The 16,588-nt window shown below is 40.6% G+C and overlaps 1 protein-coding gene across 2 annotated transcripts in view; it reads right to left on the reverse strand.

Moving 5' to 3' along the window:
• pdzrn4 (PDZ domain containing ring finger 4) overlaps positions 1 to 2,286 on the reverse strand; it is a 37,244-nt gene extending 34,958 nt beyond the window's left edge. Inside the window, exon 1 of one of the 2 annotated variants that reach the window (XM_034234288.1) lies at positions 1,845 to 2,286. In XM_034234288.1, the coding sequence (XP_034090179.1) occupies positions 1,845 to 1,913 (69 nt within the window). In that variant the 5' untranslated portion in view covers positions 1,914 to 2,286. The remainder of the gene's footprint in view (positions 1 to 1,844) is intronic. The other variant, XM_034234289.1, reaches the window with a different exon arrangement.
• Between the last annotated feature and the right edge of the window lie 14,302 nt (positions 2,287 to 16,588).

Raw genomic sequence — 16,588 nt, forward strand, 5'->3', positions numbered from 1 at the left:
TACAAAAATAGGAAGATTTGGTTATGTTCTCCTTAAAACCACCTTGTTTGATGTTATACCAATTAATAATTGCCTAAATAGGTGCTTGAAATATACAGTATTAGATATGTTTCTGCCATGTCAAGTCTAGTTCAGTCCAAGTAAATATAACATATACATTTAGAGTATTTACTCGACATGTAAGTCTAGATTCCAAGCTTAAAAAGAGAACATTATTCTGCCGCTAACAGCTAGCTACTTTAGCATAGAGGACTGAAAACGTTTAAGAGCAGCTAAAAAGTGGTCATTGTTAAACATTGATTTGGTATGAGTTTCAAAAACAAGATGATGTACTTTGGACATGCTGCGAAGTTTGTAACATTTGGAGTAAGCTAGGCTAGCATGTATTGTGCTAAGCTAAGCGGTTGCTTGCTTTAGATTCGTTAACAAAGGAAATAATGCAAATGTATGCCCAAAATCTCAAACAATTCATTTAAACACGATTATTCATCGTTGTAATTGTATCAGTCATACACTTTTTATAGGTCTTTAAATAGGCACCTAATTGTTTCTATACTTATCCCTTTGTTCTAGCCAGGTTTTTCAATTTACATCAACGGTATTAAAGGAGCGTGACCTCCTAGGGTTTCCTTTAACTGACATGGTTAATTTTCTCGCACTCCACCCAGCACAGACATCCTCCATCTCATTAAAGCATGGGCCATTTAGTTAGAGCGTAATGAGCTTGAGACTGGTGCTGTGAGTAACGTTCATGAAAGCAGCGTGCAGCAGCGATGGAGGTGTGGGGTCGTGATAATGTATTTCTTAAAGAAGAAACCATACTGTCATCATTATTGCAAACAGTATGAGTTTATTTCCCACAAGTGCATATTTTACATTACCAAACTAACGAACAAGATAACTCATTATACCGTATCCAGTTTCCCTGCTGTCTGTAACCATGTAAGGTACTAAATGATGAATGAATCTTGGCGTCGTATTCGCAACTACTGTACTTCAATAACAGAGAAAACCAAGAGCACGTGTTCCTCCACTATCAGCTCCAAACACTGCTGTAAAAATATGTACCGACACTTCACATTTATCTCCCTCTGTATTTACATTTAAAGTGACATTAACAGACGAAACCTCTTCAAATAGCGCGGACCGTTTTCAAAAAGCAATCAGGGGGAACAAACACTTTTTCTTCTAATGATAAAATAACCGGCACATTGGAAATGATTCTTTTTCAGTCACACTTGACACTTCCTATCTAATCAACACATTCCAGACAAGCCCAGTACAAGATGACAAGTTATACATTCACAGTCTTTTGCTGCTTATCACGACAATATGAGAAGTGACCGCAAGAGTGTCAGGGAAAACATATGTATTCCTTTCTGCTTGTAGGCTATATTGTTGTCATACAGCACAAAATGTGAAGTAGTTGATTGTATTTTTTGGCAAAATCAAGTCCAGTTCTGACAGACAACAAAGCAGAATGGCTTTCTACTGTGTTGCTTTTAGACAGTCACAGGCAAGAGGAGATGTGATGAATTCCCCTGGAGCCAGAGCAGGGAAAAGAGCTTAACTTGTTCTCACATCTGCTGCTGCTGAGGAGAAATAACTAGCTCCACTCACTTTGATGGAGAAAGGAATACACACACACTGGCTCTCCGCCTGGCAGCTTGGAAGTAACTCATTTGTTCATATTTCTCTCATTTCCCATTTTGTCTCACTTTTTTCCTCTCCTTGGGGGAAATCACTCCTGCAATCATCACTATCATTGCCTCTGGTGTTAAGTTTATCACGGTGATAATTCCCATCATCACCCTCACCAAACCTCCTCCTTAAGTCTCACTTACCTGTGCAATCTCATACAGCAGTTTGTAGTGTTCCTCCCGTTTCTGCAAGGTGCACAAATTGCAGCCCATTCTAGTTGTCAGGGAAACAGTGCAGAGTGCCCGCTGGCGTGTGTGTGCTGTCTGCGGTGTGTGTGAGCTTCCCCCGGGGCGAAACACACTTGGGCTCCTCTTCCTTGACTTCCCCCACTCCTCTTTCTCATCCGTGTATCCTCAGAGATCCCCTCTGTTGCCTCCGAGCGCACACACACACCCTGACACACACCCACGTGTATCAGCTCACTGCTCTGGTAGAGTTCCTTCAGTGTGTGTGTGTGTGTGTTTGTGGGGAGTGTATCAGTGGTAAGATGAGTAAAAACGCACCTGGCTTCTCTTTCCCTCTTGCCTGTCACTCCTTTCCTTGATTCTCACTTGCATGCCTACATACACCCTCTCTTCTCCACCACCTCTTCTCTCAATGTGAGCTCACGCTGGTACACACCACAGCGTACACACACACTTTTGGCTCATGGAGACACACCTCCTTCTGTGGCAGGCTGCCTACACTTGCCTCATCCTACTCCGGCTCATACACACTGTTTTCATTGGCTGTTTAGAAAAAAAGGGGATGGAGGAAGAAGGAGGGGACTTGTCTTATCTTGGCCAGGTTTACTGAACATCAGTGTTGTTGCTTGCAAGCGAAGAGAAAGGCCATGTGTGTTTGTGGATCTGTGTGGATCTGTTTGTGTATACACAATTCAAACCATTCCAATGCTAGAAATTCAATACAAAAAAAGGACCTAAAATGCCATCCCTGCAGGTAATGAAGTTACTGAGATGGCCATTTGTCTGCACCCACATTTGACAACTCGATTTGGCATGGCAATCAATCTCATTTAGATTCAATCAGATAGACTTTTGCACTCAGTACAATGCTTGTTAAAGTGGGTATAGTGATTAGTGGCCGCCATGGATTTACAGTCAGAGAGTGACAGTCACCGAACAGATGCTCCTTCTCCCTCTCTGCCGGCAGGGAGACAAGGGCACCGGACTGCGCTGACACAAACAGGAAGGAACACAGACCCGTATTGATTGGCTTCAAATTAGCTTCCAGCCCAACTGGCCTCTCTCCACAGGGGTGAGGGAGCAGAGGAGGGAGTGGAGGAAGAGCAGAGAGAAGAAGATGCGATGCCGTTAAGATGGATTGAGAGAGCAGTGTTGGTAATACAGCGATGTCACATTATCAGTTATGCTGATTTGCCACAACAAATGTGTTTGGACAGAAACGTAATTCTTGCCAGATAACAGTTTTTCCAATTTCAATTATCGTTATCTTGGTTATGCACTTCATTTTAGGTTTCGATCTAATACTGATGTTTTAAGTCAAATTGATATTTGTGGACATAGACTAGAGTCTCCAGGTTGGTGTTTTCTATGGCAGTGTTTGAATGACAATAATTTTTTTTGCAGTTTTTGGAGATGCGTTATCATATTTCATAGCCCTTTAGCCTATAGCCTGCAGTGCAATCATTGATCACATATAGGCCTAGTGTATTCCCTATTTAACAAACCTACAAACAATAGCATTGGAAAAGCATTGTAATTAAATCAAGACACATAGCTCTACAGTATAAAACATTTCGTAGGACATCTTTAGTCTGTATTGCACTCTGAAATGTGTTGCAAACAAAACAACAATCGGCTTGGTTTAATAAAAGATCATGGTTTGTCATAAGATAAGTGCGTTTGATTCGTTAGACTCAATTACTATCGTGAGTTGAAATCAGTTGACTCTTTGTTTCGACAAAACAACGGGTAAAATGTTTTTTTTGTTTTTTTTAATTTATTGTACAGGCTACAGATACAAAACATGGACATTACAATAACAAAAAGAGACATTCCTATCTCAGACACACAAAAAGCAGAAATAAATAATTAATATTAATAATAAATAATAAAATACAGTCAGTTCAACATTTCATAAACAAAACAAAAAATAGGTAGACAGTCCAATATCATCAAAAGCATTTATTATTCCTTTTTATCCCACTCTTCGCTAGAGCTGATAAACGGATAAAATGTTTATGTTTTTTCCGACCTTTCAACTCCAACATACTCCCCCTCTATTTCTGTTTTAGTTTTTGTCTTTGTTACTGAAGCAAATATGGCATTTGACAGAGATAGGCCTACTCTCATTCACATCAGAGAAGGAAGCATGGGTATTGATGAGGTGCAGAATACCCTGAGACACATGGGCATATTTCACGAGTTAGTGTTAGGGTCAGATATGGAGTACTCGATTCCTGGACTCGGACTCGAGTCGGACTCGAGTGCCGATTTTCGGGACTCGCGACTCAACTCGGACTCGTGCACTGATTGACGCGGACTCGACTCGGACTCGTGAATTCTCGCGCACGATGACTTTGACTCGGACTCGTGAATTTTTAGCCCACGATGACTCTGACTCGGACTCGTACATTTTTCACCCACGATGACACGGACTCGACTTGTACATTGACGCTCCGACTTGGACTCGGACTCGAGCAAGTTTTGTCTCGAGTCAGATGTACTCTGTCCTGGCGTGTGCACCTGCGAGGCGAGTTCACGTACTTGGCCCCGCTATTCCAGTCTAGAGATGTCCAGAGACACCCCGCATCCTGCTGTATGCTTTCACACATTCTGCTTCCACATTGGAAAAGAGCAGCGCAAAATGCTCGTTATGTGGAAAGAATATTGAAGAGAAGGCTCCATAACACATTACTCTAAGGATCGAGTTCAGACATATAGGCTGTCTTGAACACTATCATCAGAGTAACGTGATCTAATCAATAAATAAAGATTCAGCCGATAACACGAATGCACATGGCTACTTAACATAGGGTTAGCACAGCAATGGCAGACTGGAGATCAGATCTTTACAGGTGGCGTTCCTGATCAAGCTTCTGCACTTGACGCGTGGACCACATGGCAGAGAGCAGGACTCCGGTTGGAAGTGAGGTTGACTGAGTATCAATGACACTTGGAGCTCAAACTTAAAAATTAATGGACAATGTGTCATTGATGTTGAATTTTTAATGTTAAAGATGCCAGTCACATTATCTGCGCTTAGAGAATTCACCATTATTCATTCGCTGCTGCACATTACTCCTGACGGAAACTCAAAATGCACCACCGGGACTTTTTCTCTGTAGCATAAATGTAATAAGCTACAACTGTATTTCATTGTTCAACTCTGTTGCAGAATGACAATAAGCGGACCTTGCTTCAAGCCTTACAATGGGAAACAAGAAATCTTTCTATCTATTGTACTGTCTTTCTAGGCTGAAGACTTTTCTTTTTGCCGCTGCTTTTAATTTAACTATTCATATCTTAAACTGCACTGTAACTTTTATTCATGTATTTTTTCTTTTAATGTTTATTTTATTATCTTTTGACTGTTTTTAAATGCCATTTTCTTAATGTCTTTCATTTTTGTAAAGCACTTTGAATTGCCTTGTGTTGAAAGGTGCTATATAAATAAACTTGCCTTGCCTTGCCTTTCTAAACTCTAAAGTATTAGTCATAAGTCTATTTTTTCACAACAAAGAACATAAACTCTGTTAACTTCCACCCAAGAAGCATACACCCTGTCTGCATGACGAATAGCCGTCACTGCTACGACTATGAGCGACCGCGCAGATGTGTCATCCTCCTTATCACCAGTCATGCAGGTACAAGGACCATAGCGGTTCAGCCAAGGGCGTCAGAGCAGATCCAGATACAGCCCCCCAGATAACACTTAACCCTTTCACTCCGACCACCCTTGTCCATCTCTGATTAGGCCAGCGTTTTCCCCCACGACCCCTTCTCGAGGATGCCCTGACGATGCCCTGACGATCTTTAGGGTTTTTGAATTTATTTTAATTCCTTTCGTTCTATTTCCATCAGTCTCTCTCACTGTTTACTAGTGTGGATGTGTGCAGTCTGAGTATGGGATTAGCAATTCTACAAGACTCTGGTTTTACTGCCACTGTGATCATCCATAAGCTCATATTTGCTGACACGGAAAGCTTATTCTGTGTCTAGACTCAACAAAAATGTGAAAACTGTATTACTCCACTTCTCACTGAAAGAAAATCTTGGATGCACAATGTTCTACGGGAGGAGACGTCATCATTGAAGGCATGTATGGCCTTTCACCAACCTTTTTATAGTTAATATCATTCATCACCTCTACAATTTCTCTCTATTTCATCACTCTTTTTGAATGCCATGTGTAAACTGGACATATTAGAAGTTATACGAAGGACATTGCACAGACAAAATGCGCTTCATCGTCTTTGATGTCTGACAACTGGACTGGAAATGCAGCCGCAGTGTCGTACTTGTAGGTTTTGCATGTTCAATACATTCTTTAACATGTAGTTAACATTAGGGTACGCATGGCTGAGGTGGGTTCAAAAAACTGTACTGCTGGTCATTTCATATTCTATGCTAAAGTATGTCACTGTGATCGGCCAGTCAGTCAAAGGTTAACCAAAAATAGCTTGCTGCTGGGAGAAAGTGTTGCACTTCAAAGGAATTCTGAGGCGCCACATTAGCATAATGTCCTATATGGCTGTGATTGAAAGAAAATTGGCCGGTCTGAACGTTTTTCTCTGAAAATAGAAACTTGTTAGATAAACTCCAAACCATATCAGTGTTGAACCTACAGAAAACCAATAAGAGTTTAAACTTTGAAAAAGAACATTCTATAAAAGGATTTCTAGGTACAGGAAGTGATTACAGCTCCCGACGTGTTCAAAGGCCACAGTATCTATGACGACAGAGTGGAGTGGTGCGTCATTGGCTGAGAGAGCAGATCTAATCAGGAACAATGATCACGTATTTGTTCTGCCCTACCCTGCAGAATACCAACAAACTGCTCTAAAATAAGTTCCTAGTGCAAACATTTTCCCTTGAAGCACATTATGGGAAACATCCCAGACACAACACAACATTATCTCAGGCTAGAAGCACATCCAGGAATCCAAAATCTTGGTTCTACGATGATTTGAGTGCCCTTACCCTTTATGATAATGTTGTGCTAAGATGTTGATGTTCAAAACAGCAGTAGATTATGTCTGAAATAATGCATTAAGAACATCTCGGATTGGTTAGCTGGCCGCCTCTGTTGTGATTGGTCAACCAAGCCCCTTAGCTTATCACGTAAAATGTGTTGGAGCGCAAGCCAATAGAAGCGTGAGTACTACATGTCTACCCTACTTTTATTATTTTCGAATCATAAATTAGATTTATGATTCGAAAATAATAAAAGTAGGGTAGACATGTGGCTATTATCCGGCTGAACAAAACGTGCATTTATCTAACAGGTTCGTTTTCCACAGACCTTATTTCCAGCTATTTTCCAAAACCCTATGGAGAAATCCCATAGCTTTCTGTCGAGGGAATCCGAGCGCAGCTTACTTCCGGGTTTTAGGATGCGTCACTGCACCTCTTGCATAGATCTCACAGCGGGCTGAACTTGTCATAAAGTCCGTGAAAATAAAGCCCCCCATTTAGAGGGAAGATATGATCTTAGCCTTTGTGCACCATTTACATGCACAAAAACTAGAGTTCAATAGTGTAGTGCAATTTCCAGTTCCCTTGCTTATACAAAGTGGCTCTTGTAAAGGATTCAATCAATTTCAATCACCTGTGGAGATAAAGTTTGCTTCCACTGTGACTTTTAGATATCCCGCCGTTTATGGAAAGATCAATACTAAACAGCAGCATTTCTGCTTCCAGACAGCTGGGCGTCTCAAAGCCAATGGCGTGAGAAGAGCCTGAGGGCGACTCACACACCGCTCTCAATAGCCATAACGCATACATTATTTAACACTCTGAACCATTCATCTAGGTAGGAACACGATTAGAGTGCTACTTACAGCACAGAGCTAAAGGCCGAGGGGAAATGATGGTACGTGATGGTAATTGAAAAGCGGCGTCCTTTGCTGTTTTTTTGTTCTCGTAATTACATTGTAACTATTCATTACTGTCTAATTACTTTGCAGGAGGCTAGCGTTCAAATCCAATCCTCATAATGACTGTCTCCTCTACTCATTGTCTCCTGATCCCGATTGTTGAAGCAAAATGACTGACTCGGTAAAAAGAAAGGCGCCTGAGTGACTTCACTCATTTAATTAGCAAATAATGAGCAGAGTAAGAAACAAAAGACAACCAATGTAAAAGAAAAGAGAAATCTGGGATCCATTCAACAAAACACACAGGGACCTTTTGTTCATCATTTGTGCCAGTTAAGCAAAAATAATTCAGTGAGTTGTTGTAGAAACAATATGTGTAATGCCCCATCTTAGTTATGTCCCCTTTGTGCTGCCAGGCGAGGCGAGGTAGACACACACACACACACACACTTAGACACCGACGGACAGTGTGTGATAATGAAACCGCTAAGAGCTTGGCAACAGACGAACCGTGGCGGCCATTAAAACGAGTCCTATCACTGTTGAATCAGTCGCTAACACAGTCGTTGCCGTTGCTCCATTGAACAAGGCTATTTAGAAAAACAAATGGTAACACTTCTTGAACCACATACCCTGAGGCTGTGTTTCCCCCTTCCTTGCTCACTATTCAATATACAACAACGTAACCACCACAGTGCAGCATGACCGGGGGGAATATGAGACCCTGATCGTCTCTTTACTCAATAAGCAAGCAGCCAAACTGGCGTCTGACCAGCTGACCTCACACCAAGTTGTCTCAAAAGGGTCAAGTAACCCATAAGGGTGAAGTTGTCCTCAGGCACTGAGACACAGGTTCAGATTTCCCACCACAGCTTTTTTTCTTTGACTATTGAGAAGCTAGAATGCACTTCAAATGTGAGCTGCGAAGCATGGAAGTCCTTTGTTCCAGTGGAAGCATTTACCTCTTGAATAAAGTAGCAGTTACTCTGACCAAATGATCGGAAAACCACATTTTTTCTCAACTGATTGGTGCCTTGAAATGGTTTTTGGCGTGGCTCAGTCTGTCCAACACATTTGCAACCATTATTTGATTGATAAACGTCAAATGTGTACACAAAACAATGATACATCCTGAATTGTATCTCCTTGAGGTTCCTTTAGTGCCACTGGCAGGGAACGTTTACAGTTATGAAGTGAAATCGTTATACCTCTTATTACATAAAAATGTTCTCTAGATCCACGATTCCTAGAAAATGAAACCTAGTTTAGTGACTTTTTTTCTGGATCATAACTACGAGGATAAGGTTGATATCTTTTCCACATGTAATGTCTATTAAATTATTGCAATGACTGACATTGAATACAGACATACATGACCTCCTTAGTTTGAATATAGGGGCAACTCCCATTTTATATAGCAACATCATTAGGTAAAAAAAAGAAAAAACAATCACTTATTAGCAAATGGCACATTTTAGCATTCTTACAAGCTAAATAAATAAGCCAGAATGTAATCAGTGCCATGTCAATGAGAAAACAGTTGAGTTTGCCTTCTTATATATCGATTTTTAATGAGTTTGTATGTGTTCTTTTCCAACTCTGCTGTCATGTCGGACCAGGCCATTCCCATCTGCCTCCCCTCTGTCAGTAGATTCCCTTCACCTGTTCATTATCTGGACCCCCCTGCTCCCCATTCCCTAATCAACTCCCCTGGCATCAGGGTTTCCGCTAGGATTTGTTCTTGCTGGTCAAATGTCCGGAAATAATTTATTTTCCCGGACAAATTTGAAACTTACCGGTCATGTTTCAATAATAATAATAAGAATTGTGTAGCAGAGTTTGCGTTAGCAGGTAATTACCCGACTATGACCGGATATGCTGATTTTTAAAACTCAGTTAATGGGAGTCATTTTTATATTGCTTCAGTTTATAATCGTAAAAGATCGAAAAGTTCAGATACATTTTTCAACAAATGATTCGCTTCCACAAACAACAAACAACATAATTATTACATTCAAACAAACTACTTATAGTAGATGAAGTACATTATTCAAAAGTTTACATTAAAGGTGGGGTAGGTAAATTTGAGAAACCGGCTCGAGATGCACTTTTTGTTATATTCCATGGAATGCTCTTAACATCCCGATAGCAATGAATATCTGAAGTGCTTTGACAATAAATCCATAAAAAAACATCAGTGGAAGCTGTAGTTCTGTAAAAAGCTCGACCAATCATCTGAGCCGGCCCGGCTAAAGTAACTGGATGGCTACCTGCCTGTCAGCCTTCCATCTGGGCACAAACTTATCTCGTGCCCTCATTGGTCATGTGCGCGTTCGTGTGTGTTGGAGGAGGTGCTCCGGTTGTGTATTTTCAAATTCTAGCGAACTCGAGCTGGTTTCTCCAAAATTACCTACCCCACCTTTAAAAAAGAAAATATTAAGAGTTTTAGAGACATAACTATCTTTGCCTGTTTTATCCCTGTCTGATTTTGCCTAATTTGTTTTCCTGACTTTGTATCTTTGCTCTACTTTTTTGTAAGTAAAGAGTTTTGCACCTGCCTTCGTTTGAGTCATAGTTTTGGGGTTTTGTCTTTGTTTTGTAATTGGATCTCTCCTTTCATAAAAACAAAGAAACGATTAAGCGTGATATAGACGTTACTATTTTTGCTATAGATTTAGGGCGTAAATATTCATTTACTACCTGTAGGCTCACATACACACAGGAGTGTTAGTGGGCTATGTGCCTGACCCTGATGTGTTAACCCAATAGCATAGCTCCAATCAAACTGATTAGAGAAGTCTTCCCCTGCTGCTCACAGGTCCTGCTGCTGGACTAATGGCACAAGTGGGCCTCTTAATCTTTCTACAACATCTGTGCCAGTATTGAACCATAAGAAGAGATGGAGAACCTGGTGCTAAGAAAGCATTACTAGCAACGCAAGGGAGGGAGGACGATAGATAAAACAGATAGTCAGGAACAGAGGATAGTTCAATAGATGTGTGTTATTTTTAAAGTTGCAGAGCTCAATTTGAATGCAGTGCACATCATCCTGTCCTTCACTCAATGCAGAGCGCAGGAAGGCCAAGCCAGCTGTTCCTCCATTGTCCAGGTGCTTAACAGGATTACAAGGGGGCACAAGGCCAGCCACACACACACACACACACACACACACACACACACACACACACACACACACACACACACACACACACACACACACACACACACACACACACACACACACACACACACACACACACACACACACACACTTAATCTAAAACTTCAAAGGCAGACCGAGAAGCACAAGAGCACGTCATACTGTACCTCGACTTGATGAATACAAAATGGCCTCGTGCTTGGGCAAGCATGCATATATTGTGTTATTGGGATGTGGATAGTAAAAAATACCACAATGCAACAAGTATACAATATGTTCTGCAATCATTCAGCCATGGGTTTGGTATCGTATCTGCACGTTGTTTCTAAAAACACACAAGGGGGAAACTAACTTTGGCAGTCACTGTCATGTCCCTAAGCTTGGCATTTCTTTCTTTCTTGAAAATTGTGACACATAGCAGATCACACTACCAAGTATTATCCTACACAATTATTTCAAACAGCATATACAGGGTTACAAAGGACGATAAAGTGATTTTTCAAAGGAAATGACAAAGCTTACATGCTAATGTTGAGCAGGTATACACAATGTTAGCTTAAGGAGATAACACTCTAACATTTAACCCAAAGTTAATGTTTATGTTGCACATATTTGGGCATCCACCCCAGTAAACATATTTTGAACAAATGATGGAATTAGCTTCAACTTCAGGGGGGTCACCAAAGTTATTCCAATTCGTCATGAGGGGGATATAAGTGTCTTTACCAAATGTCATGGCAATCCATCCAATGGTTGTTTTGCGACATTTTCCCGAAAAAACACAAATGTCAACTACATGATGGTGCTCGAGGAAAAATCAGTGGATCACCAAAGTCATTAGGATTTATCATGTGTGCAGCATGGATAGCTGAACAGAATCCAGCAATCCATCCAATAGTTGTTAAGATATTTCAGTCTGGACCAAAGTGATGGACCCGCCGTCGGGCTGATTGACATTGCCATCCATAAACCTCTAGCATGGGAGATGAATCTAAAATATGATCTCTAATGGTTTCCTCACACATTCATTCTTATTCTTTTTCTCTTTCTGTTATTTGTGTTATATTGGAAGTCTTGCCCATCTGAAGCTCTTTTGATCTGTATGACTGGCTCTGTGTGGTTTTGAAAATACCCTTTTTACACTTTATCGAACAAAAACACAATTTTCCGGCTGATCTATCGTCATCTAACCTCTTTCCTTACTCAGTTTTACGAATCAACCTTACATTTATTTGTTGTGTAGAAATGTAAGGAATTCAATAGGTGCAATTGCGGTAATTTTTTATAAACAAAGGCCTTAATAATCATGATTATCTTGATGTGTTCATATTTTTTTCAACAACTTGGAGGCACTAGTTTCCTTTTTCCAAATTCTTCATTCCCTTTCTGCCTGCCACTCTTATTCTTTGCCGTCTTTCGAATCCATATCCTCCCATGGCGGAGCATAGCCATCGATTTTTATCAGTGCACCGGCTGGGTTTAAAAGGGCTTCCCTGTTGTGAATTAATGTGGCCTTAATCTGGACCCCCACACAGGGTGATAAAGCAGTGTAAGACACGGAGTGTTTGGTTAGAGACGGAGCGTTTGGTAAGAGGACACAAGATTAGTCATACGCCACTGAGCTCGAAGTGGGGCCCGAAATGTCGCATGGCGTCTCACTTCCTGGTTCCAGCTGCTAGTGGCCCCTTTTCCTGTCTATTTCTAACTGAGGACAAGCCAGTGCCTGGAAGATAAAGAAGTGTCCATTGTCTCCCTGATCCACCTTATGTCTGTATTTTACGATGCTTCTTGTGTCAATGTGCCAACCTGAGGTGTGGTCCTCGCAGAAAAGCATTGGGAACAATAGCTCCATCTGGATGCCAAAAAAAAGCATTTAAAAAACACGTGTTGTCATTGTACACAAACACATTAACCTTAAGAGTTTTCTTTCATTTTTATCCCTTTTCCAATATGTTCTTGTAATCACACACAAATGTTTTGTTGGCGTCAATTCCTTTACAAGGCAGGAGGAGCCCACATTGGGTTTACATTTGAATGCTTCAAGTGTGCTACATTGCATCCATAACAACAGAGGCCCCAAACCCATGCAGTGAATAAGCGCACGGTATTGATTAGGGGCCCTCTGTTGCTGTCTAACTGGCAGCGGTTGGCCTTACAGTCAATATGCTCAATAAAGTGCAGATTGTAGAACATACAGTAATTTGGAAAATCCCAAGAAACACAGATCTATATTGGGCAAATCTATACAGTAGGTCAGCAGGGCATTACTGTTACACAGACATACATACTTGAACCAATCATTGGGTGAGTTCTTTAATCACAGTGGGGCTTATCCCTAGTGATGTGCATTGTTTATGTTGACATAGCAGCCATTTTACTACAGCAATGTATTTGGACGTGCAGCATCAATATAAACATACAATTTTTTCTACAAATGTGGAGCAATATTGGACTGACAAGATGTATAAGGCTTTTAAAATGCTACATACTGTTTGTTTTGAAGTTGTATTTGAGAAATGTCAATTATGGGAAATGCCTTTGCTTCGTTTGTCTATAAGGATTGTAGCTTTCATTGAAAAATTGAACCATTGCTCTTTCTCATTCACATCAACGGTATTGTTCGTTATAAGAGCAATAGAAGGACAAATGTCTCATTTCGGCATGAAAGGAAATTAGGACATGATTACAAAAATATACTTTAGAAATTATTTTTAAAGCATTTAAGGTTAAGGAGTTGAACAAATTATTGAATGACCTTTAAAATTAATTGCATATTTGGATGGTAAGGGGGTGTTATTGGTGAATAAAGCCTTTCAAATAAAACCAAACAAATAGTCCAGGTTGTTGCTGCAACATGAGTGTATTAAAAACCATCAGATTTACAAATCCAAGCTGCCGTGCATTTCACCGATCTGTTACCCGATCAATCCCACAGTGCTTTTTACTTTATGTGTCTGCTGAAGAGCCACAGGGCATCTGGGTTGAAAAAATTGTCCCTGTTGCTGTTGCTCACAATAGTGCCAGAATTTCTGTCTTAAAAAAGATAGACACACAAATAAATGTGATTGATTGCTTGATTGACTGGGCGTGCCGAGCACCCTGCTGGTGCCAATCTTCGCCAAAAGTGACCAATAAAAGAATTAACTGTCCCCACGATGGCCATTCAACGGAGGAAAAAAATTGCTTTACGAGGAGAAGATGGCCCATTACAGTCCAATTGTATTTCTTTCTGCAATGCTTAGTATTTAAGTGTAAAAATAAATAATTCTGATCTTCAAAAGCCCCAAATGACACACTTGAACAGTGATATTATGAGTTTTACTTACATGCTTCTGTTAGTTTTGTCATTTTTTTAAGGTTTAATTTTAGGTTGAACATTCCAGATTTCATATATTGTATAAATGCATATAATATCCATATTAAAATTCAAACAAAGACTTATTATGTTATTTGATCGAATTAGCAAGGTCTGTCTTCTGTAAGAAACACAACATTTTTTAACGGTAACCATCTGTTTAGCATTGACATTCAAATTATTTCACAGATTATACACTGCTACATGGTTCAAAGCAGCCTGAACACAGAAGGCACAAAGCTCCGACACCAGCTCAGTTATGACCCCAGAGGTCAAAGGGAAGCAGGGATCAGATGGCCTCGGTCTTTACGATGCTAATGAGGATAGCGGAGGACCCCTTTTTAGTAGGCTACTGGGTATAGCAAACCAGACACACAATTTTGTAGCTCAATGAGGATCTTCCACATTAGTTTCCTGACCCTAAAAACTCACCAAACTGGTTTCTCTTGATTTAAAACTCTGAAAGAAAGTCTAAAATCTCACAAGTGCGGTCAATATTACTTTTGGGTTTCAGCAAAGCATTAGTCAAAAAATAATGGTGATATACAGCATTGATTAGTTTGTGATAGGCGAGCTAGTTTGTGCTAACTCCGAGCTAGCTGGGCCTAAGCTAGGCAGTCACTGGTCTATTTACTCACCCCTACTGTATATTTTGTTTATCGTTGCCATTCACTCAAAAAAAAAGTTATTGGAGTAGGCAAAGAGATTACAGCTTAAACAAGCATGCTAATAATAAGCTACAGTAGCAAACGGATCGCTTGTATGTGACTCAAACAGAGGAGGTTCAAATAAAAATGGTGGCTGCAGAACTACTAATAAATAACAATATCTTCCGTCATATAGTTTCTGGCTCTCTGAAGCTGCCTTCAAATTAATGTAAATGATCGCTATGCTAGCTGCAAGGTATGGCGCCAGTGGCGGCGCCAGGGTATGGCTGGGGTAGGCTACAGCCATACCAAGAAATGGCTTAGCCCCACCATGAAAAATGATGTTAAAGTAAGAAAATTCAATTAAAAATAAGCAAAATATACGGGTCGTGTCCACAACACACAAACTGCTGCTGTAACAACAAGTGCATGTTACTGATGCAATATGGTTGAGACCATTCGGGCTTATGCTAGAAGAGGGGTGCAAGGAATAGTCTAAGTAGTGGGGGAGTTTTATACACTAAAGGTGTGGAAATTCTCTGGCGTTATAATATCAGCGCGGCCGCGGTCGGATCAGAATGCCTCAGAATGCAATTTGAATAGACCTACAGCCAATCAGAGCAACGAAACGTTGGGTCTGCGTCATGCATTACCGATTGAGATCAATCGGAACTGCCATTCAGTATCCCTATTGGACCTTCAACGTGTATCACACGTCACGTTCACAGTGATCCCTTTTTATTTACTACAAGACAAATGTACCGTTTTATTTCATACAGTTCCATTTTGATTGAGACAATCGAAACCTCACGCGTGGCGTTTCACTGTCAAGGGGGGCGATATAGCGTGTATGTAATTACATTGCAAATACTGACTTGAGCCCCACCACTGTATGGGTTAGCCCTACCATAGATTACCCAACAAAAATACTCTGGCGCCGCCACTGTATGGCGCAGAGCCTTGCAGTGAAGGTGGATTGTTGCTTTTGTTTCTATGGTTAACTTAATTGATTGTGTTGTTTCTGGATACATCTCATACAGCTGTCATCTCACTGGTCTTCACAGAGATCAAGGACGAAGTTGACAAAAGTTTGATATCTGAGTGCAGCCCTCATTAGCAATTTCGAGCTGTCGCTACGCCAAGGGCGAGACTCCCAGCTAGTTATAGGAAAACATCGGCACAGCTAGCGCAAAGCAGTTATACCGCTTATCATGCAGCTTGATGCACTCAAACATCAGTCAACATGAACTATTGGTCAACAGCTGAAATACACAGGTATCATTTATAAATCAGACACAAATAATGTTCCTTAATTCATTTCAATGTAGCTGATTTTATTAATAAACTGAGATATTGTATTGTTGTGGAATGATTTAAACAACATGGTCTATATGCCTTGACACTCACAAGGGCAGAGCTGTAAGACCATTTACACGCTGATGTTTACGGCTCTCTTTCCACCTTATAAAACCTCCTGTTTTTCTAATACAACCTCAGCCTTGTCAGTTGTTTATGATCCAATATGAAGCCATTCTTTTTACAGCCGACCTGGACAGTGAAAAAGCGCAGAAGGTCAGAGTGAAGGTTTTTATTGGTATCCTACATACCAGCGGTATGCGTCATAATGCTGTCAAAAGCTTTTCAAAGCACTTTAACTGCTTGTT

Source organism: Gymnodraco acuticeps, unplaced genomic scaffold, assembly GCF_902827175.1.
Source record: "Gymnodraco acuticeps unplaced genomic scaffold, fGymAcu1.1, whole genome shotgun sequence".
Taxonomy (NCBI): Eukaryota; Metazoa; Chordata; class Actinopteri; order Perciformes; family Bathydraconidae; genus Gymnodraco; species Gymnodraco acuticeps.